This window comes from Chiloscyllium plagiosum, unplaced genomic scaffold (assembly GCF_037043375.1).
Source record: "Chiloscyllium plagiosum isolate Xiang-an unplaced genomic scaffold, Cpla_swu_hap1 HiC_scaffold_30, whole genome shotgun sequence".
Lineage (NCBI taxonomy): Eukaryota > Metazoa > Chordata > Chondrichthyes > Orectolobiformes > Hemiscylliidae > Chiloscyllium > Chiloscyllium plagiosum.
Genome location: NW_028270168.1, coordinates 10,253,216 through 10,278,551, shown reverse-complemented (window position 1 = coordinate 10,278,551; position 25,336 = coordinate 10,253,216). Strand labels below are relative to the sequence as shown.

At 41.4% G+C, this 25,336-nt stretch overlaps 1 protein-coding gene across 3 annotated transcripts in view; it reads right to left on the bottom strand.

The window, feature by feature from the left end:
- The window catches only part of LOC122563503 (glutathione hydrolase 1 proenzyme-like), a 51,845-nt gene extending 27,636 nt beyond the window's left edge, over window positions 1-24,209 (bottom strand). For 2 of the 3 annotated variants that reach the window (XM_043717297.2, XM_043717299.2), the window contains exons 1-7: window positions 23,898-24,209; window positions 21,916-22,071; window positions 18,911-19,056; window positions 16,690-16,758; window positions 12,459-12,651; window positions 5,715-5,878; window positions 4,323-4,469 (exon numbers count right to left, since the gene is read on the bottom strand). In XM_043717297.2, the coding sequence (XP_043573232.2) occupies window positions 4,323-4,469; window positions 5,715-5,878; window positions 12,459-12,651; window positions 16,690-16,758; window positions 18,911-19,056; window positions 21,916-22,071; window positions 23,898-24,031 (1,009 nt within the window). In that variant the 5' untranslated portion in view covers window positions 24,032-24,209. The remainder of the gene's footprint in view (window positions 1-4,322; window positions 4,470-5,714; window positions 5,879-12,458; window positions 12,652-16,689; window positions 16,759-18,910; window positions 19,057-21,915; window positions 22,072-23,897) is intronic. The other variant, XM_043717298.2, reaches the window with a different exon arrangement.
- Between the last annotated feature and the right edge of the window lie 1,127 nt (window positions 24,210-25,336).

Here is a 25,336-nt window from a genome sequence, read left to right as displayed (position 1 = left end):
GCCTCCACTGCCTTCTGGGGCAGAACATTCCACACACCCACCACTCTCTGGGTGAAGAAGTTTCTCCTCATCTCTGTCCTAAATGGCCTCCCCCTTACTTTTAAGCTGTGTCCTCTGGTTCAGGACTCACCCATCAGCGGAAACATGTTTCCTGCCCCCAGAATGTCCAATCCTTTAATAATCTTATATGTCTCAATCAGATCCCCTCTCAGTCTTCTAAACTCAAGGGTATACAAGCCCAGTCGCTCCAATCTATCAACATAAGATAGTCCCGCCATTCCAGGAATTGACCTTGTGAACCTACGCTGCACTCCCTCAATAGCCAGAATGTCTTTCCTCAAATTTGGAGACCAGAACTGCACACAATATTCCAGATGCGGTCTCACCAGGGCCCTGTACAGCTGCAGAAGAACTTCTTTGCTTCTCTACTCAATCCCTCTTGTTATGAAGGCCAGCATGCTATTAGCTTTCTTCACTACCTGCTGTACCTGCATGCTTGCCTTCATTGACTGGTGTACAAGAACACCCAGATCACTTTGTACTGCCCCTTTACCTAACTTGACTCCATTTAGGTAGTAATCTGCCTTCCTGTTCTTGCCACCAAAGTGGATAACCATACATTTATCCACATTAAACTGCATCTGTCCACTCACCTAACCTGTCCAGGTCACCCTGTAATCTCCTAACATCCTCCTCACATTTCACCCTGTCACCCAGCTTTGTATCATCAGCAAATTTGCTAATGTTACTGTTAATACCATCTTCTATATCATTAATATATATTGTAAAAAGCTGCAGTCCCAGCACTGATCCCTGCGGTACCCCACTGGTCACCGCCTGCCATTCCGAAAGGGAGCTGTTTATCATTACTCTGACCTATCCTGTTACTGCTATCCAGATGTGTCGTAATTTCATCCTTTATAACTGACTCCAGCATCTTTCCCACTACTGAGGTCAGACTAACTGATCTATAATTTCCTGCTTTCTCTCTCGCTCCTTTCTTAAAAAGTTGTACAACATTAGGCTCCCTCCAATCTGCAGGAACGGATCCTGAATCTATCGAACTCTGGAAAATAATCACCAACGCATCCACGATTTCTTGAGCCACCTCCTTTAGTACCCCGGGGACTTATCAGCCTTTAGACATAACAGTGTCTCCAAAACCAATTCCCGGCAAATATAAATTCCCTTCAGTTCAGGTCCTTCAGCCACTGATACCTCAGGGAGATTGCTTGTGTCTTCCCCAGTGAACACAGACCTGAAGTACCAATTCAACTCTTCTGCCATTTCTTTGTTCCCCATAATATATTCCCCTGTTTCTGTCTTCAAGGGCCCAATTTTAGTCTTAACCATTTTTTTCCCTTTCACTTACCTAAAAAATCTTTTACTATCCTCCTTTATATTTTTGGCCAGTTTACCTTAATACCTCATTTTTTTCTCTGCGTATTTCCTTCTTAGTAATCCTCAGTTGTTCTTTAAAAGCTTCCCAGTCCTCCGTTTTCCCACTTATCTTTGCTATGCTATACTTTTTCTCTTTTGACTTTATATGTTTCTTAACTTCCCTCGTCAGCCACGGCCACCCATGCCTCTTCATAGGATCTTTCTTCCTTTTTGGAATGAACTGATCCTGCATCTTCTGCATTGTACCCAGAAATATCTGCTATTGTTCCTCCACTGTCATCCCTGCTAAGGTATTGCACCATTGAACTTTGATCAGCTCCTCCCTCATAGCTCCATAGTTCCCTTTATTCAACTGAAATATTGTCACTTCCGACTGTACCCTCTCCCTCTCAAATTGCAGATTGAAGCTTATTGTATTATGGTCACTACCTCCTAATGGCTCCTTCACTTCGAGGTCCCTGATCAATTCTGGTTCGTTGCACAATGCCAGATCCAGAATTGCCTTCTCCCTGGTAGGCTCCAGCACCAGATGTTCTAAGAATCCATCTCGGAGGCGCTCCACAAAGTCTCTTTCTTGAGGTCCAATACCATCCTGATTCTCCCAGTCTACCTGCATGTTGAAATCCCCATAATAACTGTAGTAACATCTTTGTGACAGGCCAATTTCAGCTCCTTATTCAACTTACACCTACATCCATACTACTGTTTGGGGACCTGTAGATAACTCCCAAGAGGGTCTTTCTACCCTTAGAATTTCTCAGCTCTATCCACACTGACTCTACATCCCCTGATTCTAGGTACCCCCGTGCAAGGGACTGAATATCATCCCTTACCAACAGGGCCACCCCACCCCCTCTGCCCGTCAGTCTGTCCTTACGATAGCACGTATCGCCTTGAATATTCATTTCCCAGGCCCTGTCCACTTGAAGCCATGTCTCAGTTATCCCCACAATATCGTAGCTGCCAATTTCCAAAAGAGCCTCAAGCTCATCCATCTTATTTCTAATACTTCGTGCATTCATATATGGTATTTTTAATTTGTTACTGCCCTCACCCTTCCTATCAATCCCTATTTCACTCAACCTTATGGCATGATCCCTTTGGCATGATCCCAATGTGGCCATTGCTGTCTGGACCAGCATTTATTGCCTATCCCGAGTTGCACTTCAGGTGGTGGAGAGCTGTCTTCATGAAACACTCCCGTCCTTGAGGTGTACGTAGACCCACAATGCTGATAAGGAGGGAGTTCCAGGACTTTGACCCTGTGGCAGTGGAACAATAGCAATATGTTTCCAAGTCAGAATGGTGAGTGGCTTGGAGGAGAACTAGCGGGGGATGGTATTTCCATATATCTGCTTCCCTTGCTCCTTGAGATGGACGTGATCGTGGATTTGGAAGGTGATGTCTAAGGATCTTCGGTGAATTTCTTGTAGATGCAATGCATTGCTGTTATTGAGCATCGATGATGGAGCGAGTGGATGTGGTGCCAATCAAATGCTTTGTCCTGGATGCTGTCAAGCTTCTTGAGTGTTGTTGGAGCTGCCCCCATCCAGGCAAGTGGGGAGTATCCCATCACACTCTAGACTTGTGCCTTGTTGATGATTGACAGGCTCTGGGAAGTTAGCCGGTGAGTTAGTCACTGAAGTATTCCTAGCCTCTGACCTGGTCTTGTAGCCACTGTGTTTATATGATATATCCAGTTCAGTTTCTAGTCAATGATAAGTCCTGAGGATGTTAATATTGGGGGATTCAGCCATGGTACGTCCATTGTGTGTCAAGATATGGTGATTAGATTGTCCCTGACCTGGTATGGTCATAGTCTGGCATTGTGTGGCGTGAATGTTACTTGACACTTGTCAGCCCAAGTCTGGATTTGTCCAAATCTTGATGCATTTAAACATGGACTGCTTCAGTATCTGAGGAATCATGAATGGTGCCGAATATTGTGCAGTTATTAGCAAAAATTCCCATTTTTGACCTTATGATGGAGGGAAGGTCATTGATGAAGCAGCTGAAAATGGTTGGGCCAAGGACACTACACTGAAGAACTCCTGCAGAGATATCCTGGAGCTGAGATGACTGACCTCCATCAACCACAACCATTTTCCTATGTGTCATGTATGAATCCAACCAGCAGAGACTTTTTCACCCTGACACCCACTGATTCCAGTTTTGCTAGGGCTCCTTGATGCCACACTTGGTGAAATGCGGCCTTGATGCCAAGGACTGTCCCTCTCCCCTCCCCTCTGGAATTCAACTCTTTTGTCCATGTTTGAACCAAAGCTGTAATAAGGTCAGGAGCTGAAACCAAACTGAGAGTCAGTTCACAAGTTATTGCTAAACAAGTACTGCTTGATATCACTGTTTATGACGCCTTTCAGTCTGGATTTGTCCTGCTTTCTCCGCATAGGGCATGACAGGGAAAGTTTCTACATTATTGGGTAGATGCCAGAGTTGTAGCTGCATTGCAGCGGCTTGGCTAAGGAAGTGGCAGGTTTTGGAGTGCAAACGTTGCATGTCCATTGACAGTCCTTGTGATTCTGAGCAATTGGTTATGAAGATCTTCAGGACATTTCTGAACAACGGTAGTATAAATATATGTCTAGATTACCTTCAAACAAATTAATTTGGAAATTCAGAATGGTAAAAAAAATTACTTCATCTTGAGGTCATGTGGCTACTACTGACTGAGAAACAAAATGGCTCATTTGTATCCTGATGTGACATTTTCAATTCAGTCATCACCTCAAATACACTATGATCACCTTACTGATCACCAGCAGAAACTGAAGTGGATTATCAACGGTTCACCCCTAGCTTCCTGCTGATAGCAGGAAATGTGTTAACTCTCCAGAACTTTGATCATTTGGCTAGAAAATCTTTAAAGATTAAAGTAAAACATTTCTGAACAGTGGAGCTACCTTCAAGAATTTTCAGAATGAGTGCAAGCACTGGTCCTCCAGATGGGGCACCTGGAACGTATAGTGTATAACCATCAACAGTCACATTTAATGGCATCTCCTTGTTTGCTTTATACTGTTTCAGATCATAATGAGAAATTTGTCCACCTAAAGATGCAAGAGAAATGGACATAATTAAAGATTATGAAACCATTTACTGGTCAGATGAAATTAACTCCTTTTACTGAGAAGGAGCTTAATTCAACAAGCCCTTTAGAAAGGACAGGAATAATCCAGCTGACAGTCCTGGTGCATTGCTGTAACCATTGGAGGTGCAGCCTTTTGGATGAAATGTCAAATCAAGGATCTGTCTGCAGATGGGAGATCTCAAAGCATCACTTTGAAGAAGGCATTCTCGCCGATGTTGTGACTAATGTTCACCCTTTCATTAAGATCATTGAGACACATTATCTGGCCATACACCTCAAAGGGATCTTGCTGTGCACAAATTGACTCCTGTGTTTTCCACAGGATGAACTGTTGTATACATAATCTACAGGATACACTATAGTATATACAATCTATTGGGTGGACCGTAATTTACGCAATGTACAGGATGGACTGTAGTATTCATAATTTATAGAATGGACTGTGACATATACATTCTACAGGCTGCGCTGTAGTAAAGAACAATCTAATGGATGAACTGCAGTATACACAATCTACAGGATGGACTGTGGTGTACAACAACCTCCAAGATGTCTTATCATACCATAGACAGAGATAGTGCAGGGAAAAGGACCTCCAGAGTCCCCTTAGGACAATTAGAGAGGAACAACATTTGCTGCCTTGCCAAGATTATCTACCATCCCAAAAGCAGATCATGAAATTGGAAGCTGTGTGGAGTTCCGCTATGAAGTATGAGTGTAGCTTATGGAAACATTAATAGTGCTACTAAATGTTCATAGCCTGTTCTGGATGGGGCACTGCAAATTAATTAAGATTGGATCAAGAATGTATTCACTTTTAAGAAACTTGATGGGAAGGGTGTAAATAAACACTGGAAATAGATTGATGCATGAAGTGAGAGGAGCAAATTACTGCCGATGCTGGAATCTGTACTGCAAACAAAAAATGCTGGTGACCACAACGGGTTTGGCAACATCCATGGAGAAAAAGCAAGTTAACCTTTCGCGTCCAGGTGACTCTTCATCAGAGCTGGCGTCAGCTTCATGTCACCTCTGGTGAAGAGTCATTGAGACTCGAAGCTTTAGTTTGCTTTCTCCCCGTGGATGCTGCTTGACCCGCTGTGATCTTCAGCATTTTTTGATTCAGGAAGTGAACCTGAATTCGATAAACCGGAGTCTCATCACCTAAGATAATATTACAATACGTATCCATCTGTGTGCGTACCTGATTGACTGACATAATTAACAATATCCTCTGCAACAGGCCCATCATAGAATGCATTTGGTCCTAAGTCTGCTATCATTTGCAGTGTGTTCGCTAACTGTGGAAAATATATTATGTCATTCTCACTTAAAATTTGGTTGCTGTTTTTCTTGCAGAAGACGTCACTGTGGAAGCAAAAGAATTTTTACTGATTAGCAAAAAGAAATTCAACCTTCATGATGCAATGGCAACACTGTCATACAGGTTCACTGACTACTAGTCCATCAGAATGGCAAATATAACCTTTCATGTACGTTCTGTTCATTGCCATCCGAAAAACTATATTTTGATGTGAATTCTTTTATTCATTCAAAGGGTGAGGGTGTCACTGGTGCCCATCCCTAATTACCCAGAGGGCAGTTGTGTCAACCACATTGCTGTGGGTCTGGAGTCACAGGTAGGTCAGACCAGGTGAGGATGGCAGTTTCTTTCTCTAAAGGGTATAATGAGCTAAAATGAACCAGTTCTTTTCCCATCAGTCAGCAATGGTTTTGTGGTCATTGTTAGACTCCTAATTCCAGATTTTTTAAAAATTGAATTCAAATTCCTCCATCTGCCATGGTGGGATTTGAACCAAGGTCCCCAGAACATTACCTGGGTCTCTGGATTAATAGTTTAGTAATAATATCACTAGGCCATACCCTTAGAAACATGTAAAGCACTGGCCGAATCTGTACAAAGGATTTCTTCATTATACTTTCTAACTAAAACATCAAATAGCATAAATAATAAAAATTGCAATTGCCATATAAGTTTAGAACAAATACCATGGAAACTTTACCACTGGATATTTAGTCAGTGTTTGTGTCAAGTGTAACTTGATGGATAATTAATAGTCAAGACAAAGTCATTATCTGATCGATTTCTTTAAGTAACTGTGAAGTGCAGGGTCAGATTACAAACTTAATATCTCTCCTGAGGTTGGGATGAATCTAACACAGATGATGGGGGTGTGTTTAACATTGTCTGCAAGCTATTTAGTTGTTAAACACCCTCGATCCAGTTTTATAGGTAAACACAAGAGCACAGTGGAAAACAGTAAAAATTACTTCTTGTGGCAGGTGGCTTGTTATCCCCCAGAATCAGACACCACTTGTCCCCAAAACCTGGAGGAAACTATTGGCCGTTTAGCCCAATATCTGTTGTTGGAAAAATTCATTATGAAGAAAGAAATATCAGGACATTTAGAAACCCTTATCACAATTGAACAGACTTAAAAAATGTTTTATGAAAGGGAAATCTTATTTGGTAATATTCTTTGAGCACATAACAAGCAGAGTTCATAAAGGGAAACCAGTGGATGTGTTTTATTTAGATTTCCAGAAGTCATTCAATAAGATGCCACATAAAAGGTTATTGCACAAGATAGGAGTTCATGGTATTAGGGGTAATATATTACCATGGACTGTGGATAGGAAATATAGAAGATTACCTCTGGCTGCAATTTATCTGTATCATTTTGCATTCTTCGACCATGGGACAAGACTGACTGGAATATCCAAATGCTCATCATGACATTGAATAAAGTTTCCATGTACAATACTTCTCACCTGTTGCTGGTCACTTGGAATCTGCCTCACAGTATCAACTGGAAGGCTTCTACAGTGACTCAAATAAAATCCAACACAACCAACTCAACAGTGTGATCAAATTCTCAACATGGAGCTGGAACATTTTACCCTGCAATTAAATAATAACTGATTCTGCATTTAGACAGTTGGAAAATATAACTGGGTCAGTGCTACGGCCTCAATTAATTACTATTCATGTTGACGACTTGGCGACTGGAGCAGAGTGCAATGAATCCAAATTTACTGAAGATACAAAAATAGCTGGAAGGGTATGTTGTGATGAAGACATAAAGAAGATGTAAGGGATACAGATAGATTAAATGAGTGGGCAAAAACATGGAAAATAGAATTTATTGTTGGAAAGTGTGATTGGGTAGGAATGCATTGGGTAGGAAGAGTCAAAGGCAGACTATTATTTGAATGGAGAGAGATTCCATTAAAATGCAGTAAAGAGGAATCTGAGTATTCTTGTGTATAAAACGCAACATATTAGAATACTGATGCAGAAAGTCAATAAGAAGCAAAATAGAATTTTGGCCTTTATTGTTAGGGGGTTGGAGTTTGAAAATAGGGATGTTTTGTCGTCACTGTATAGGGTGTTGGTGATATTGCATGTGGAGTACTATGTACAGTTTGGTCCCTACATTTACTAAAGGATGTACTAGCTTTGGAGGCAGTCAAGAGGGATCCATTATAGTATCCCTGCAATGTGGAAACCAGCCATTTGGCCCAACATTGCCACACCAACCTTCCGAAGAACATCCAATTCAGACCCATCCGCCTACCCTATCCCTGAAACTTTGCATTTCCCATGGCTAACACACCTAACCCACAGATCCCTGAACACTATGGATAATTTAGCATGCCCCATCCACCTAATTTCACATCTTTGGACTGTGGGAGGAAATCAGAGCACCGGGTGGAAAACCACGCAGACACGGGGAGAACATATAAATTTCAAACAGACAGTCATCTGAGGCTGGAACTGTGAAACAGCAGTGTGAGCCACTGAGACACCATACCACCCATAAGGCTGATTACTGGGATGAAGGTTTGACTTAACAAGAATAGCTAATCATGTTAGGTCTTTATTCATTAGTTTTTAGTAGAATGAGGGGTAGTCTTATTGAAAGATACAAAATTCTGAGAGGTGATTCTGAAGAATGGTCAGATTGGAATCAAAATGTTAACACTGTTTGTCTCTCTACAAATGCTGCCAGACCTGCTGAGTTTCTCCAGCTCTTTCTGCTTTTATTTAAGATTTTTGACAGAGTAAATATTGAAATGATGTTTCCACTAATTGGGGGATCTTGAATTATACAATTACAGAATAAGGGGGCACTCATTTAAAACTGAGGTGTGAAGGAGTTTCTTCTCCCAGAGACTAGTAAATGTCTGGAATTGTGTCCCCAGAGATGTGTGGAGGCTAGATCACTGAAAGTATTTAAAAAGGAGGTAGATAGAATCATAGATTCCTCTCATTACTCCAGCTATGTTCCCTTTCATTTCTCCACTGGATATGTGGGCATCCATGTCCAGCTGGAGAAATGGGAAGTGAATGGGTCAGCACAGTATCAGTAAGCCAAAAAGTGTGCATGGATCTTCGGAACAGCTACACAGCCCCATGGCTGGCCAGTTCAGAGGGAACGCTTCTCTCCTGTGTTTTTGTCTCCTGAGATTTCCAGATGAATTACTTGCTTCTGTCTAAATGCAGAATCACTGTTATTATTTAGCTGAAGTGTAAAATGTTCCAGCTCCATGTTGAGAATTTGATCACACTGTCGAGATGGTTGTGTTGGATTTTATTTCTGTCACTGTAGAAGCCTTCCAATTGATACTGTGAGGCAGATTCCAAGGCACCAGCACCAGCACCAGCTGAGAAATATTGCACATGGGAGCTCCATTCGAAGTCATGATTAGCATTTGGCTATTCTGGTCAGAGTCTTTTCTCATAGTTGAGGATTTAAATTATTACAGCTGATTGCAGCCAGAGATGATCTTTTATATATCTCCTATCAATGACACTGTGCCCCAATTGTGTAAGGAAGGCATACTTCTTGAGGTGGCATCTATGCCAACATAAACACCAGACTTGCCTCATATCAACATTGAGTTGCCATCAATACTCTAAACACAGCATTAAATTGGCTCGATAGGCGATAGGTTTGATGTCTGGCCGTGTAATCACTCTGGCACCAACTAAATTGACTTCCATTCAGTGTGCTAATCAGATGTTCATGCAGGTCAGAAAAAAAAGGGCTGGAAGTCAGATTAAATTGTTCACTTTCAGCAACTGGAGTTTTATTTTTGACTTAGTTTCTTTCAAATATCTTTTATTCACTTATGGGAGTAGCTGGCTGGCCAGCATTTTTTACCAATCCCTAGCTGCCTTTGAACTGAGGGTGTTGCTAGGCTATTTCACAGGGCAATTGAAAGTCAACCACATTGCTATGGGTCTGGAGTCACATGTAGGCCAGACCAAGCAAGGATGGCGGTTTCCTTCCCTAAAGGGCATTAGCAAACCAAATGGGTTTTTCTGACAATTGATTCATGGTCATCATTAGATTCTTAATTCCAGATTTTTGTTGAATTCAAATTTCACCATCTGCCATGGTAGGACTCAAACCCAGGTCCCCAGAGGTTTAGCTGAGTTTCTGGATTAATAGTTTAGTGACAAACCCACTAGGTCATCACCTTCTTACTTTTAATGAAAATGATAGTCCATGAGTTTGGGAAACTTTTCCACAATAAAATTATGTATATTTGTCTTCCTTTCTTCAGTGAACAATGTTTCACCATCATGTACAAGGCTTTGAAATGCTCATTGCTTTGAATTGAGTTGGTTTGTCGTGCAGCTCAAACCTGTGGTAACTGCAAGAACGGGATAAAAGCTCCCCATGTCACAAACATAATAGTTTCTGTCTCGCGTGAACACCTTTAGAAACGATATTAACATGCTACAGACTTTCTCTTCCTAATGCAATATTTCAGTTGTAGCACTAATTTGCATGTTCCCTCTTTCTGCTCAATCTTTCACTGAAGACACTAAGTCACCACAGTTGCCTAGAGATGTCCCATTACACTAATGTACATGTTCTAGGCAGATTATACCTGTTAGGCTTTGATCACAAAGTGGCAAGATACAATCCCCAAAGTGATGCAGACAAAATGAATAATGATCAAAATAAAAAGTGGAAACTTTAATCACATGCAACATCCTTCAGGTTCAGATGATGCCCAGAACCTACATCTGTCCAGGAGGCTGAACTGTGTTGAATTGATGGGATTGGTTCCTAATAACATGAGGATTGAGATGTAGAGGAAGGGCTGGCAAAATGTGGATTGAAAGGAGCTGGTCGAAAGAAGATGTGAAACAGGTCCAAATTAAGCCATGACATGAACTGAAATGAGCGAAAGTGAGGACTGCAGATGCTGGAGATTAGAGTCGAGAATGTGGTGCCTGAAAAGCACAGCAGGTCAGGAAGCATCTGCGGAGCAGGAGAATCGATGTTTCGGGCATAAACCCTTCATCAGGAATGAGGCTGTGAGCCGAGGGGATGGTGACGTAAATGGGAGGGGGATGGGGCTGGGGGGGAGGTAGCTGAGAGTGCAATAGGTGGATGGAGGTGGGCGGTAAGGGTGATGGGTCGGAGAGGAGGGTGGAGCAGATAGATGGGAAGGAAGATTGGCAGGTAGGACAGGTCATGAGGATGGTGCTGAGCTGGCAGGTTGGAACTGGGATAAGGTGGGAGGAGGGGAAATGAGGAAACTGGTGAAGTCCACATTGATGCCATGGGATTGGAGAGTCCCAAGGCAGAAGATGAGGTGTTCTTCCTCCAGGCGTTGGGTAGTTAGGGAGTGGTGATGGAGGAGGCCCAGGACCTGCATGTCCTTGGCGGAGTGAGAGGGGGAGTTGAAGTATTCGGCCAGGGGGTGGTGGGGTTGGTTGGTGCAGGTGTCTCGGAGATGTTCTCTGAAGCAGTCTGCGAGTAGGCGTCCTGTCTCCCCAGTGTAAAGGAGACCGAATAGGAGCAATGGATACAGTAAATTAAATGTGTGGAAGTGCAGGTAAATCTTTGATGGATGTGGAAGGCTCCTTTGGGGCCTTGGACGAAGATGAGGTGGGCGGTGTCGGCGCAGGATTTGCAATTCCTGTGGTGGCAGGAGAAGGTGCTGGGAGGGGAGGGTGAGTTGGTGAGGGGTGTGGACCTAACGAGGGAGTCACAGAGGGAATGGACTTTACAGAAAGCCAATAGGGGTGGGGATGGAAATATATCCCTGGTGGTGGGGTCCGTTTGGAGCTGGCGGAAGTGGCGGAGGATGATGTGATGTATATGGAGGTTGGTGGGGTGGAAGGTGAGGACCAGGTGTTCTGCCCTTATTGTGGTTGGACGGGTGGGGTTCGAGGGTAGAAGTGCGGGAACTGGATGAGATGTGCTGGAGGGCATCATCAACCACGCGGGAGGGACAATTGCGGTCTTTAAAGAAGGAGGCCATCTGGTGTGTTCTGTGGTGGAACTGGTCCTCCTGGGAGCAGATGCACCGTAGGCGGAGGAATTGGGAATAAGGGATAGCATTTTTACAGGAGGCAGAGTGGGAGGATGTATAGTCCTCTGTGAACTGTGGTGAACCGAAATGAGGTAAGTTCAAATCAGCAAGAAGACCCTTTTTGAATTGTTGTCAGGGTTTCATTACAGAAAGGACCAAAATGTGAAATAGAGATCTAGATTTATTGGATGGTCAAAGAATTTGGAATTATATTGGAAGCATCTGTATTCACTGATGATGTTGTGAGGCCTCTGTGTCCTTTCTTGAAGAGATGAAAAAGCCCCAAAATCCTGTCTATGTCATGAGCACCATTCTGGGTAAAAGCTCCAGGACTGACAGTCACAAAGAGACTGAATTTCAGAGTGCCAGAAATGCCAAGATTATCATCAATGAAAGCAATAATAGAACTGCCTGGAGCATATTCTTTGAATGGGGGAATTATCTCGAGCCTTGTTTCCAAGTCACAGCATAACTGCAGCTTTCATTCTTCCACATCAAGATGTCGTTTTGAATTATAGTTTGAGTCAGTTGCAATATTAACTAACAACACTGCATTATTTGTAACTATAAGTGAACTCCTTCTCACCATAATGAAGCACTCGCTTCGATTTGCACTTTGTTTGCTTCAAGAGCGATGGCAAGACTCTTACCAACCGGAAAACCCTTTCTTGCGAGCGTGATGGATGGCTCAAACAGCAGTTTCCATGGTAACCGACCATGCCATTGGTGGGCAAGTGCATATCCTCTGATTTCACCTGGAACTGCAATTGACGGCCCTCCTGCAACACAAGAAGCATCAAAAAGTGGAGCGACTCCAGGACAGAACAACAGTATTCAAACTGTTCTGATGAAATAATTCAATGCGCAATACAGCAAAGAACAAACCTTTACCTGGATAACCTGACTGATGGAGCTGTAACATTGACAATGTATGCTTTGGTGGACATTAAGTCACACATACCTTTCCAGTCATTCTCTTGTGTATTCAGATTCAGAACAGTGCCATTCCTAAGCTGCCAGTGATGTATGGGGACATCAGCAAATGTTGACATGTTGCCGATACTGGTACATTCCCAACTCTCTTGTAAATGTTGGCACCCTATCCCAACTTCCCTGTAAATACTGGATGATACCCCACCTCGGCTGCTAATACCAAGACATTCAACATTCCCCTATGGGTTTTGCAGCTGCTACCTATGCTGCTGTTCACACTACCTACCCTGCAACATGAGGTCATGGTTATAGAGTGAGAGGAGGGAGGTTCAAAACTGACATGCGGAGAGTGTCAGAGTGTTATGAATCTGTGAAACTCACCGCCCAGACTGAAGCGCAGGCAGAATCAATCAACAGGTTCCTAAAGAAATAGATATGTTTCTGATGAAAAGTGGGATGAAGGACTATAAGAATCAGGCAGGAAAATGGAGTTGAGACCAGGATAAGAGCAGCTATGAGCTTCGAAATCGACGTTTCGGGCAAAAGCCCTTCTTTATTCCTGATGAAGGGCTTTTACCCAAAACGTCGCTTTCGAAGCTCCTCGGATGCTGCCTGAACTGCTGTGCTCTTCCAGCACCACTAATCCAGAATCTGGTTTCCAGCGTCTGCAGTCAGTGTTTTTACCTAAGAGCAGCTATGATCATGTTAAATGGCAGAGCGGGCTTGAAGGGCTGAATTGCCTACACCTGCTCCTAATTCTTATGTTCCTGTGTAACACTATTTCCTCAACTTTAACTGTAAAGTCCTGCATTTATCCTGATCAACAGATTTGGAAATGCCGGTGTTGAACTGGGGTGTATAAAGTTAAAAATCTGCTGACTTTACAATCTTTATGAGTCTTATGATCTTATACTCCACAACCACCTGATGAAAGAGCAGCACTCCAAAAGCTAGTGCTTTCAAATAAACCTGCTGGACTATAACCTGGTGTTGTGTGATTTTTTTTAACTCTGATCAACAGAAGCTGACTCTCACTGTCAATGGAACAGGATGGCTGTCCAGGCATCAATTCTATTATGAAACCGATGGTAAAATCCAAGTGCTGAACAGGCCATTTTACACAGTCCTCTATGGCGTAAAGGTGTTTGATTCTAGCAAATAAAAGATTCTGTGGTTCTTATTCATTGGCTTGGAGTATGTGAAAGGTTGGGAATTCTGCAGTGTGCAAATCACCTCCAGACACCTCAATGTCAGTTCACTATCTACAATGCACAATGCAGGAATATGATGAAATAATCCTGATTTGCTTGGATGACTGCGGCTCAAGAAGCTTAACACCATCTAGGACTAAGCAGCCGATTTGATTGGCACCACATCCTCAAACATTCAGCGTGCGTTCGTCCATCACCAACATGAAACTGCAGCAAAGGGTGCCACCTCCAAGATGCATTAAAACAACTCACCAAGGCTCCTTGGACAGCATCTTTTCAACTTGTGAACTCTACCACCCAGAAGGAGAAAGTTTGCAGATGCAGGTGAACACCACCTTGAAGAGGACTCCAAGTAACATAGCATCCTGATGTTTTGATGCAATCACAGAATGTAGGCATTTCTGGCTGGGCCAGCATTTGTTGTCCTTGAGAACATGATTTTGAGCTGCCTTCTTGAACCACAGCAGCAGACCCACAGTGCAGTTAGGGAGGGAGTTCCAGATCCAGTGACACTCGATTTCTAAGACAGGGTGGTGAGTGGCTTGGAGGAGAACTTGCACTTGGTGGTGTCCCCATGTATCTGATCCCTTTGTCCTTCTAGATAGAAGTAGTTGTGAGTTTGGAAGGTCTGTCTAAGGACCTTTGGTGAATTTCTGAAGTGTATCTTGCAGATACTACATACTGCTGCTACTGAGTGTCAGTGGTGGAGGGAATGGGTGTTTGTGGACGTGGTGCCATTTGAGTGGGCTGCTTCCTCCTGGATGGTGTCTTGAAACTATATCATTGTTCCTTCACTGTTGCTAGGTCACTATCACCTTCTCAAGGGCAGTTATAGATGGCAATAAATGTTTATCTTATCAGTGAAGCCCACATCATGTGGATGAATACATTTTTTAAAAAGTCTATAGTGCTCCTGCAAACATTTCCATTATTGGAGATTGACACCTTAACTGCATCTGTATTCAATACTGAGAAAAATAATGAAGCATTTGTCTCTAGAATGGGTTATTTATGGGGTTGTCTTTTGCAATTCAGTTCATTGAGGCTGAAAATTGGGACTGCTGATTGCTTATAAAGACTACAAGGAATAGACATGCCTGACTAGCTGATGTCCACAACTGAGGGAGGAAAGCAATGGCCCATCATACATGAAGACCTCAATATGTGGTGCATCAGCTGTCCTTATATAATGAACATATCTATTGGGTCATTTAATATATTTTGAAACTGATCAGCCAGTCACGTCATTTGCTACCTCTCTGTGAATTACTGGTTCTAGTATTTTATTTTCATTCACTCACAGGATCTGGGCATTGGTGGTGCGGCCAGCATTTATTGCCCACCCCTAGTGCTCTTCAGAAGCAAAAGGTTTATGTATGTTTGCTTAACAATTGCATTTTGTATAGACTGATATTTTGAATCATGTAAACTCTTAATCACTCCAATTTTAATTTGAGCGTCCTTTGTTTTTCTTTCAATGAGGCATTTGCCATTGAATGAGGATATGGCTTTAGAATGTGCTGTTGAAGGACGCTTGGTGAATTTCTGCTGTGTATCTTGTGGATGGTACATATTGCTGCTGGGGGTATGTTAGTTCAGTTGGCTAGATGGTAAAATTTTGATGCAGAGTGATGCTAATAGGGTGGTTTCAATTCTTGTGCGGCTAAAGGTCACCAAGAAGGACTCTCCTTCTCAATCCTCTCCTCACCTGAGATATGGTAACTGTCAGGTTAAACCACCAGCACTTGTCCCTCTCAATGAGGGAGCAGCCCGATGGTTTGGTAAGACTACGGCAACATCACCTTTTACAACATCAGTGGTGAAGGAAATGCATATTGAAGTTGGTGATGGCTGATTTGTTCTGAATAGCATCAAATTTCTTGAACATTTGTGGAGATGCACCCATCCAGGCCAGTGGAGATTAATCCATCGCATTCCTAACTTGTGCTTTGTAGATGGTGGATAGGCTTTGGGGAGTTACAAGGTGAGTTACCCAATAGAATTCCAAACCTCTGACCTGCTCCTATAACCACAATATTTATATGGCCAATTCAGTCCAATTTTTGATCAATGGTAACCCCAGAATATTAATAGTGAGGGATTCAGTAATGGTAATGCCACTGAACCTCTAAGAATTATGGTCGCAATGTTTCTTGTTGGAGATAGTCATAGCCTGGTACTTGTGCAAATGTTTCTTGTCATTTATCAGGCCAAGCCTGCTATTGTCCAGATTTTACTGCATTTGGACATGGATGACTTCAGTATTTTAGGAGTTGCTGAACCTTGTGCAATCATCAGTGAACATCCCCACTTCTGAACTAATGATGGAGGGAAGGTCATTGATGAAGCAGCTAAAGATGGTTGGGCCTAGAACATTACCTTGAGGAACTCCTGCAGAGATGTCCTGGAGCTGAGATAACTTCAACAACCATGACCATCTACTATTAGAACAGGTGTCTCATGGCTCTCAATGGAGGCTAATTTTTATTTAAATTTTCATTTTGCTCATTGAAAATTGGAGCTTTGTTATTAACATGATCAAGTTTCTATGAGATCTCACTTTGTGGACTTTGAATTATGATGGTTCTGTTTCAACACAACAATGTCTCCATCTTGCGTCCTTAAAACAATAATGTTTTTACAGACGTTCAGCCGTCAAATCTCATAACTTACCTGTCTCCAAGCTTTGGGTAATTTCTTGCGCTGGAGCCACTTCTCTTGAATTAATCACTTCAACCTGTCCTGAAGAGAGATAGGAAATTGTTACAAATTGAATGAGATCCTTTTGTAAGTTTTATCCCTTTCATATATTTTTATACAACTTCTCTACTTCCCATTGACAATTCCCTTCTTTGCATCTTGTCACCTAAATTCCTCCATTGTCTAGGAGAGTCTGATTGTCTGAATTCTTGTCACTTAAACATTCGTTTTCAGTGCTGCTCCATTACTAGTGGGCAGATTGATTCTGCAATCAACATGTAAATTGCTGTATTGAAAGCGTGCAAACTGTACAATAACTCTTAGACTGTGTACACTGAGGTGCTATGATAGGAAATATAAACGTGGATTGTAAATAGGATCTGCAATAGCACATGTTTAACTTCGATCATCTGAATTTGTAAGCATTGGGACCTATCATGCACTAAAATTATTCTAATAAGGGAAACTGATTTAAGATGGCTGCATGATCACTTGACTACAGGTTGAGCCATTTCATGAAACTATCATTAAACAAGACCCAGTCTGAACTGAAATTGACATCTGTATTGCCTGTTTGGTTTAAAACTTTCTGGAAGTTCCACCTATTGAGTTGAAAATCACTTGAGGATTATCCAGTTTAGAAAAATAATGAAGACTGACCTGGGAATACATGAATGAACTGTATTTTAGATAATTGCTTTTGGGAAGAGCAGGGAGAAGAATGATAAACTAATGACTGTAGAACCGAAAGCTTATTCTTCCGGCTTCTCTCAGTCTGTCAGCCTCTTGAAAGGCAACATCCGGTTATAAAGCATTTTGGAGAAACATACATTCACTGGAAAGCCAAAGATATCAACAATTTTCACAATTGCTGAGGATACAAGGCATCAATTGGACAAGCTTAATCTCAGGTCAAAACTTAACATTTCAAGGACTCTTAACGTCTCTTTAAAATGTGTACTCTTGATAATCCTTTTTTGTATGGGAGACTCCTCTGTTTAAACTTCATACATGTGAGCATGTAAGCGTTTGATGTTGCATTTTATTACTTTTCTTGGTTTTGGTAAACATTAAAATTCCTCTTCCTTTCATTCTCCGATAACTTTTATTGGCTCCTCCATTTTGGCTGCATGCTAAAAGGAACAACAATCTTTTTTGAAGCAAACTGAGGAGGTTAAAAACAGCCAATTCACCTTTTCTGACCTGGTTGCACCAAACTCAAGTACTACCTTGAAAGAAACTGATCCATACTGTATGTTAAGTGGTATCAGGTTTAAACTGTCATGTGATACACCTTTTAAATGTTATGACAAAAGCATTCATTTGCAAAAGAAACCCTTGCATTTATATAATATGATGATTGTGGATCTTACTGCATGTCTACAAAGCAACAGTTAGTTAATTGAACATAGATCCTTGTGAAGTGTGAAAACAAGCTACAAAATGCAATTTCATAAAGTTTTTTTTGTTCATTCACAGGATACCAGCATCAATAGCTAAGCCAGCATTTAGTGCCTATCCCTAATTGCCCAGAGGGAAGTTAAGAGTCCACTACATCGCTGAGGGTCTGGAGTCACATGTAGGCCAGACCAGGCAAGGATAGCAGTTTCCTTCTCCAAAGGACATTGGTGAAACAGGTGGATTCTTCTAACAATCAACACTGGTTTCATGGCCATTAGTAGACTCTCAATTCCAAACTTTTATTGAATTAAATTTTATTAAAGCAATTTTATTGAATTCAAATTCCACCATCTGCTGAGGTGGGATTCTAACCCATGTCTCCCGATCATTTGCTGGGTTTCTGGATTAATATGTCAAGCAATTATACCACTACTCCATCACAACCAGAACTGTATAAACAATTATGGAATACAAGATAAGGGCCAGAAACAAGCCTGTTACTCCAATTGTCCAAGCACTGTTTAAATGACAAAATCTGCTGAGTTATTCCATCACAGTGGATGAAGAAATGTTACCCACTATCTGTTGTGCCATGAAAAGAAACTCAGCAGAGAAGGAAGAAAAGAATGAACAGAAGGGAAGGGAGCAAGAAAGAAAATTAAAGTCAGAACACCCTCAGCACAGCATTCCTCCATTTCTAATTTTAGTCCGATTAAAGACATTCCAATTGATTTAAAAACTTAGCACCAGAGGATTAAAAATAAGGAAATGTTGAAACGATGATATGGTTGACCTGTTGGTGCATTGTAGATGGTAAAGATGAGACCTCCTCCAATGCCCATACTGTGTGCATTCACCAACCCAATGCAGAGCAGCGCTGCGATAGCTGCATCCACCCCTGAGCCATTCCACTTCATCATGTCCCTGAAAGAGAGGAAACTGTAGAAATGTGAAAGGTTCAAAAGTTAATCACCTCATGTATACAATAAAAGATGGTGAGTTCTTTAAATCATTCAATCCAAAAAGGTACTTCGAGCACCTCATTGTCATTGCACAGGCAGTCACATTTCTTTTTGCAAGTTTACTAAGTTTATGAAGCCATGGCTGCTAGGCGCTATAGAGATAATTTGGATACATTTACACAATATACTTAGCCTTGGTGTAAGGATAACAGTGCAACTTTGAAAAAGTTGTAAAATCTAACTCAAATTCAAAGACCCAACCTCACTCTGAAGAACAATTTCGGGACTCAATTTATTTCTATTACATTTTTCAGTAATTTCTAATTCACAATGTTTACCCTCGGGCAGTATGTTTCATATAGACTTTGGTAAATATTAAATTATTACAATTGTATTAAAGAACTTTGGAGTGGAACATGCCCTACAGGGACAAGTTGAATTTTACCACACCTAGAATTTTCAAGTCAAAATGTTTATTGGTGCATTTTCTACAAGTTTTATAAATAAAATATATTTTTGAAGATATCTATCCAGGATGCCCATTCTTTGAGGGTAGGCATGGCTTCAACACTGTAACAGCAATGGTGATACAACCTTGCTCCAAATAATTATAATGTGAGTATACCTTCTTGCCCCTTGCTGGGGCAACATCTGGAAATTAATCACAGTGATGGGTTGAAGGGGCAGACAACTGGAATATCAGGGTCATTTTTGCAGACAGAACATAGGTGTTCTGCAGAGCAGTCTCCCAGTCTGCACTTCATCCCACCAATGTAGAGAGGAGCATATTGTGAGCAGTGAATGCAGTAGACTAGACTGAGTACAGTGCAGGTAACTCACTGTTTCATGTGGAAGCTGAGTCTTGGGCCTTGGATATTGAGGAGGGATGAGGTAAACAGGCAGGTGTTACACCTTCTGTGATTGCATGGGAAGGTGCCATAGAGCTATGGGGTGGAAACGTTAATTCTGATTTCTTGCCAATCCCCTTCTAAGTGCTCCCTTACACATGTAAAAATGTAGGTGTAATTGTCAGAGTGAAAACTGGGAAGGCAATTTAGTACTCCCTGTTCACAGCGTTTGCTGAGATAATTCTTGAACTTATCAGAAAACTGCTTCTTGGTCTTCTTTCTCAGAATGCATTCACTGAGGTGACTGGTTCTCATTTTTATATGGTCACTAACTTATTCATTAAAAGTCACAGCTTACAGAAACTGCTGAAGGAAAAGTAAATATATTGGTATTCTTCAGGTTTAAAGTGGATTTTGCTGCAGAGAATGGTCACAGCTCCTGAGCTTGTGCAGATCTGATGACTTTTGTTCACAGGTCTGGGCTATTCAGATTCCTGAGGACCTATCATAGTTGTTGGCAGGCAGAAAACTGTTGTCTTTGATGACTGGTTATTAGTCCGCAAACCATTCAGCTACTTGTTGCTGATCAAAGTTTCATTTCTACACATTTCTGCTAGACAAAGAGATCTAGGCTTTTGATAATGACACGACTGATATCATTTTGTGTCAGGATGGTCTGTGACTTGGAGAGAAATTTACAGTGATGAAGTTGTGATGTGCCTGCTGTCCTTGTTCTTCTTGTGGTAGAGTTTATGGGTTCAGAACGTGCTATCAAAGGTACAGCAATGCATCTTGTGGATGTCACACACTGCAGCTACTGTGCTCTGCTGATGGAGGAAATGAATGTGGAAGATGGTAGTTGAGGTTCCAGTTGAATGGGCTGGTTTGTCCTGGATGGTGTGGAGCTTATCGAATGTTATTGCAGCTCAACCCATCCAGGTCATCCAGGTGGTCAAAAGCTTCACATGCTCGCTTTCATCTCATGTCCTAAACATCGGGAATGGATACTTATTTTGGATACTGAGGAGACATTTTAGTTCACTCCAATTTGAGGTGGATGGTAGAGCTACTGGGGAAGTGGTAAGATTAGTTGATAGTGCAGGTAACAGGTTAATGAGCTCAAAACATTCACCATGGCATCTTGGTAGGAGTAGATGTCATAAACTTTTGTAATATTTTTGGTTGTCTTGATCTCTGGGGATTATGCACATGTTTTCTCAGTTTATAACTTTTATTCTTGCAGAGGTGGGGGGGAAAGGAGGGAAGAGAAGATGAAGTGTTGGAAAATGATAAGAAACAGGAAGAGGGAAGAAATGCTTTCATGCTTGACTTGATGAGGCTGATGTTCAGGATGACGATGAGTAACAGGCTGCATCAAAATATTCCTGGGACAAGATGCTACTCAAAGCTTCTCAACCTCAACGCCAACATAATTCCATGCAGTCAGTTGCTTCTTCCTTCCTACACACCAGCTTAGGACCATGGAACATAAAAATTACAGGCATTCCTTTCAGCAGTAAAGTTCAGAAACACTTCTACACTTAAACGATGGTAAATGTTAGCAGCTGTCTTCCACAAAGAGCAAGTGGTGCTAAGTCAATTGTTAGTGATAAATCTGAGATCAATAGACTCTTTTTAATTCATGAGTGTTGAGGGATATAGGGCAAGGCTGGGGGTGTGGGGCCCAGCAACAGATCATGAAGAACTGTACTTTACCTGTCAGTGAAACAATTGCCACTTTTGACTAAGAAATTCTGCAACTTAGACCTCATAATTGGTGCTCCTCTGAATAGAAAGACAAGTTGAGTATAATGATACGTGCTTACCAGCACATCTAAAGATATGTGGCCTAAGTAACAGAGGAACATTAAACATTTTATTAACATGTTGCTAGAGCATTTCTGAGCCAGAGGCAGTGTTAGCAACTCAAAGGTTCCAATACATTTTCAAGAAATTAGTTCCCCAAATGCATAAATATTGTGGCTCACCTGCCAATTTTAGAACAAGGTTTTGCATCTGAAGCTACACCTGTGTTCGGATGAAAGGCACATGCACTACATCTCTGAAACAGATGGACAATTGCTCCAATACAAATAGCAACAATGATAATTAGAAAGACCCCAATGATACTGTACATGTTCTTTCTGAAATAAAAACAGAGATATCATGAATTACTTTGTAGTAAATCAACATTAATAGTCAGAAGCAATAAATCAAGACCTTGTGAAAGTGATAATCATACATTAAGCTACTATCACCAAGTGTTCCTTAGGTTTGTGGCTCTAGGGTAAATAAAATATTCCTAACTTTGTGTTGGATGGTTTCATTAGGTATAATGGCTGAACGGTAGTTGGGCTTAAAGTTCCCAAAAACAAGTTTGTCAATTTTTCAAAAGAAACGTGGATGAAGTAAAATATTTTCAGGCTTTTATGTACCTGTCCTGAAAATGCAGGAACTACAATTGCTCATTTAAACTCTTGCATTTGTCTTCCCCTTCTGATGTCAATGGTAATCTTGAAGGTATCAGTGTTCAATATATCTGAACAGTGGTGGGTTTTGCCATCTGTACCAGCCCAGATGAGCTGGTCATTGCCAATGTGGGACCCAGCCATGTACAAATTGGTTGTTGCCTTTCTTTCATTTGTATAGTGCTGACATTTTCAAAGTAATGCACTTTTTTAGCTGCAAAAAAGCTTTAGAATGGCCTGACATTGTGAAAAGTGCTGTGCAAATGGTATTTGGCTCTTGAGAGATAAATTAAGGTATTTAAGGTATTAAGGAAAGCTCCTGTTACATTAAAAAAGGAATAAATATCTAAACACTTCCCATGCCAGGAATGTTCTGGAACCATACCTTTTACTGAATGACCAAGCAACATAGTATTTGGAAGTGGAGTAGGCAATTCAGTCCTTTCAACCTGCTGTACCATTCAGTCAGATTATGGCTGATCAGGTGGTGGTCTGAGCACCAATTTCCTGAACCCATGACCCTTACTCCTCTTGTCTATCAAAAAATCTGTCTTTGAATAAACTCAATGACTACAGACTCCACTGGTGTTGATGATCATGGGGAGTGTAAGTAGGGGATCCGGTGCTGGCCTTGATACTCAGTTTGATGATACATGGCAGAAACTGTCACTAGTGAGCATGCCAGTGTCCATCTCTACTTTGGGAAGGAGGCTGTAAAGACCTTGTGAGGAATTCCTTAAGCACCAACCATGTGATGATGTCATTTGGACTTTTGGCCAGAAAAGATTAGGATCAAGACCCAACATTCAGGTCCTCCGCATAGTTTCTGTGACAATGTCTATCATTTCCATGTAACTTGTACATTGATTGCTTGATTGTAACAAGCTCGGTAAGCTGGACATCATAGAGTATGAGCTCCCTGAATGGGGCTGTTGATCTGGTCCAATTAAGGAGCCCTGGCTGACATAAAAGAGTGAATGTCAGGGGTTTTGTGATGCTGAATGCCTGACCCAGTGAGACATAGTACTCTTGTCAAAAGCTATGCTTTTGTGAATAAAGGGTGACGGGATGCCGGCCGAAGAAGAATTATTCCATTGCTGACGCGCAATATACTGCATTTCACTTCAGCAGCTTACCATTTAACTATGAAACGGTTTCCTTTACCATACAAGGCCAGGCAGAACCTATAGATCCCTGAACATAAAGAGGGTGGTGGCAGTAAACCGACCTTATGATGAGATGCAGACTGAACATGCAGCAAGTATCAGAGATCATGATGGCAGAGCACAGATAGAGCCCACCCTACATGTGCCATCTCTTCAAGAGAGAGGGGGGGCTTACCGGTTTGTCCCGTTCCACCTGTACCTTTTCTCATTGCCCTACAATTTCTTCCAATACAAAGTCTTAATCCGGCTCTCTTTTGAAAGTTAACGTTTCTGCCACCTTTTCAAGAGAGTGCACTGTGGATCAAAGCAACAAGAGGAAAGGAAAAACACATTTACCTGTTTTTTAATCTTCCAGAGTCATTTCTTGCAGGATGGTTAGTGTCATCTTCTTTAATCTCAGACTGTGGCGGCTTTGTGCTCAAACCATCCTCACTAAGTACATTAATTTCAGTTGGATTTTCCTCGACCATTTTTATGTTTGTTGGGTTCGGATTTTCTGTGACTGAGGCCTTCACTTCACATGAACAGTAGTTCCTTTCTCTCGATTCACAACAATTGCTTGTGATTCCTCCCTCAGATTACCATGGTGATTGCTTTGCAACAGTTACTGTTAAAATAAAAAGTTGATGTCCCCAGTGGGAGTGAAATGAGAGAAATTCTGATTCTGATATTGATGTTAACAACCCACCAAACTGCAACATTGACTATTATTGGATTAAGGGCTAGCCAATTAGAAACAGCATTGTGAACACTGTACAGATTATTGCGGGGGAGGGTAAACAGTGATACAGTAACAGAATCAAAATGATGCTTCAGAATGTGACAGGGATGACCCAGACTGTGATAATATTCTGTTAAAAGTATTGACTAAAAGAGCAACAAATTGCAAATGCTGGGAAGTTGAAACACTCACAGCAAATGCTAGAAACAAGTTCATCAACAACTGCAATACTAAAAGAAAGATGTTCATATTTTGAATGAATGTTAAACATGAAACATTAACTTCACTTTTCTCTTCCCAGATGCTGGCTGTCGCACACTGCCTAACGTGAGCCGCTACATGTCAAGAGTATTTCATTGATTACAAAGTGCTTTTGAATATCTTCAGGAAATGAATTTTTAAAAACTCCTAGGTTAAGTTGAGTTATTCAATGTTTTGCCCTTTAACATCCACTTTCAGTATGTAAGGATTGCACATCCAAAATATGCTTCATCCACATTCAGTACAACTATTGGGAAGTTATGATTTAAGTTGTTTTAAATGTATGCCAGAATCCATCCACTTACCCATAATGTTATATATATCAATGTCAGGGCATGAAGGAAGCTTTCCCTCAGTTACTGAACATTAGAAAGAAATTTGCATTCATGTAGCACCTTGCACAAGCTCAGGGTGTTCAAAAGCAGTTTACAGCCAATCAAATTGTTTTGAAGGTTGCAACAATCACAACAACAAAGAATGTTAGTGACGTTGAAAACTTAATATGAAGATTAGCCCTTTGCGTTTCATTCTTTAGCATAATTATTCCTACCAGGCATGTAATGTCGCTCCTTTACAGTAATAAGATTAATTATTCCTCAGCACTGGGATTTGTTGTCATTTTAGAAACACATTCAGCAAACAGAATAACAACAAACTCCGACAAGTAAACCAGATTATATTCAATGTCAGTTTACAGAACAGTCCCATTCTAAAGTAGCCCCATGAAAAGGACACGGCAATCAAAGAGATTTGAAATAACCTAACAGTCAGTCCTTGGCGTTGCTGCACCTGT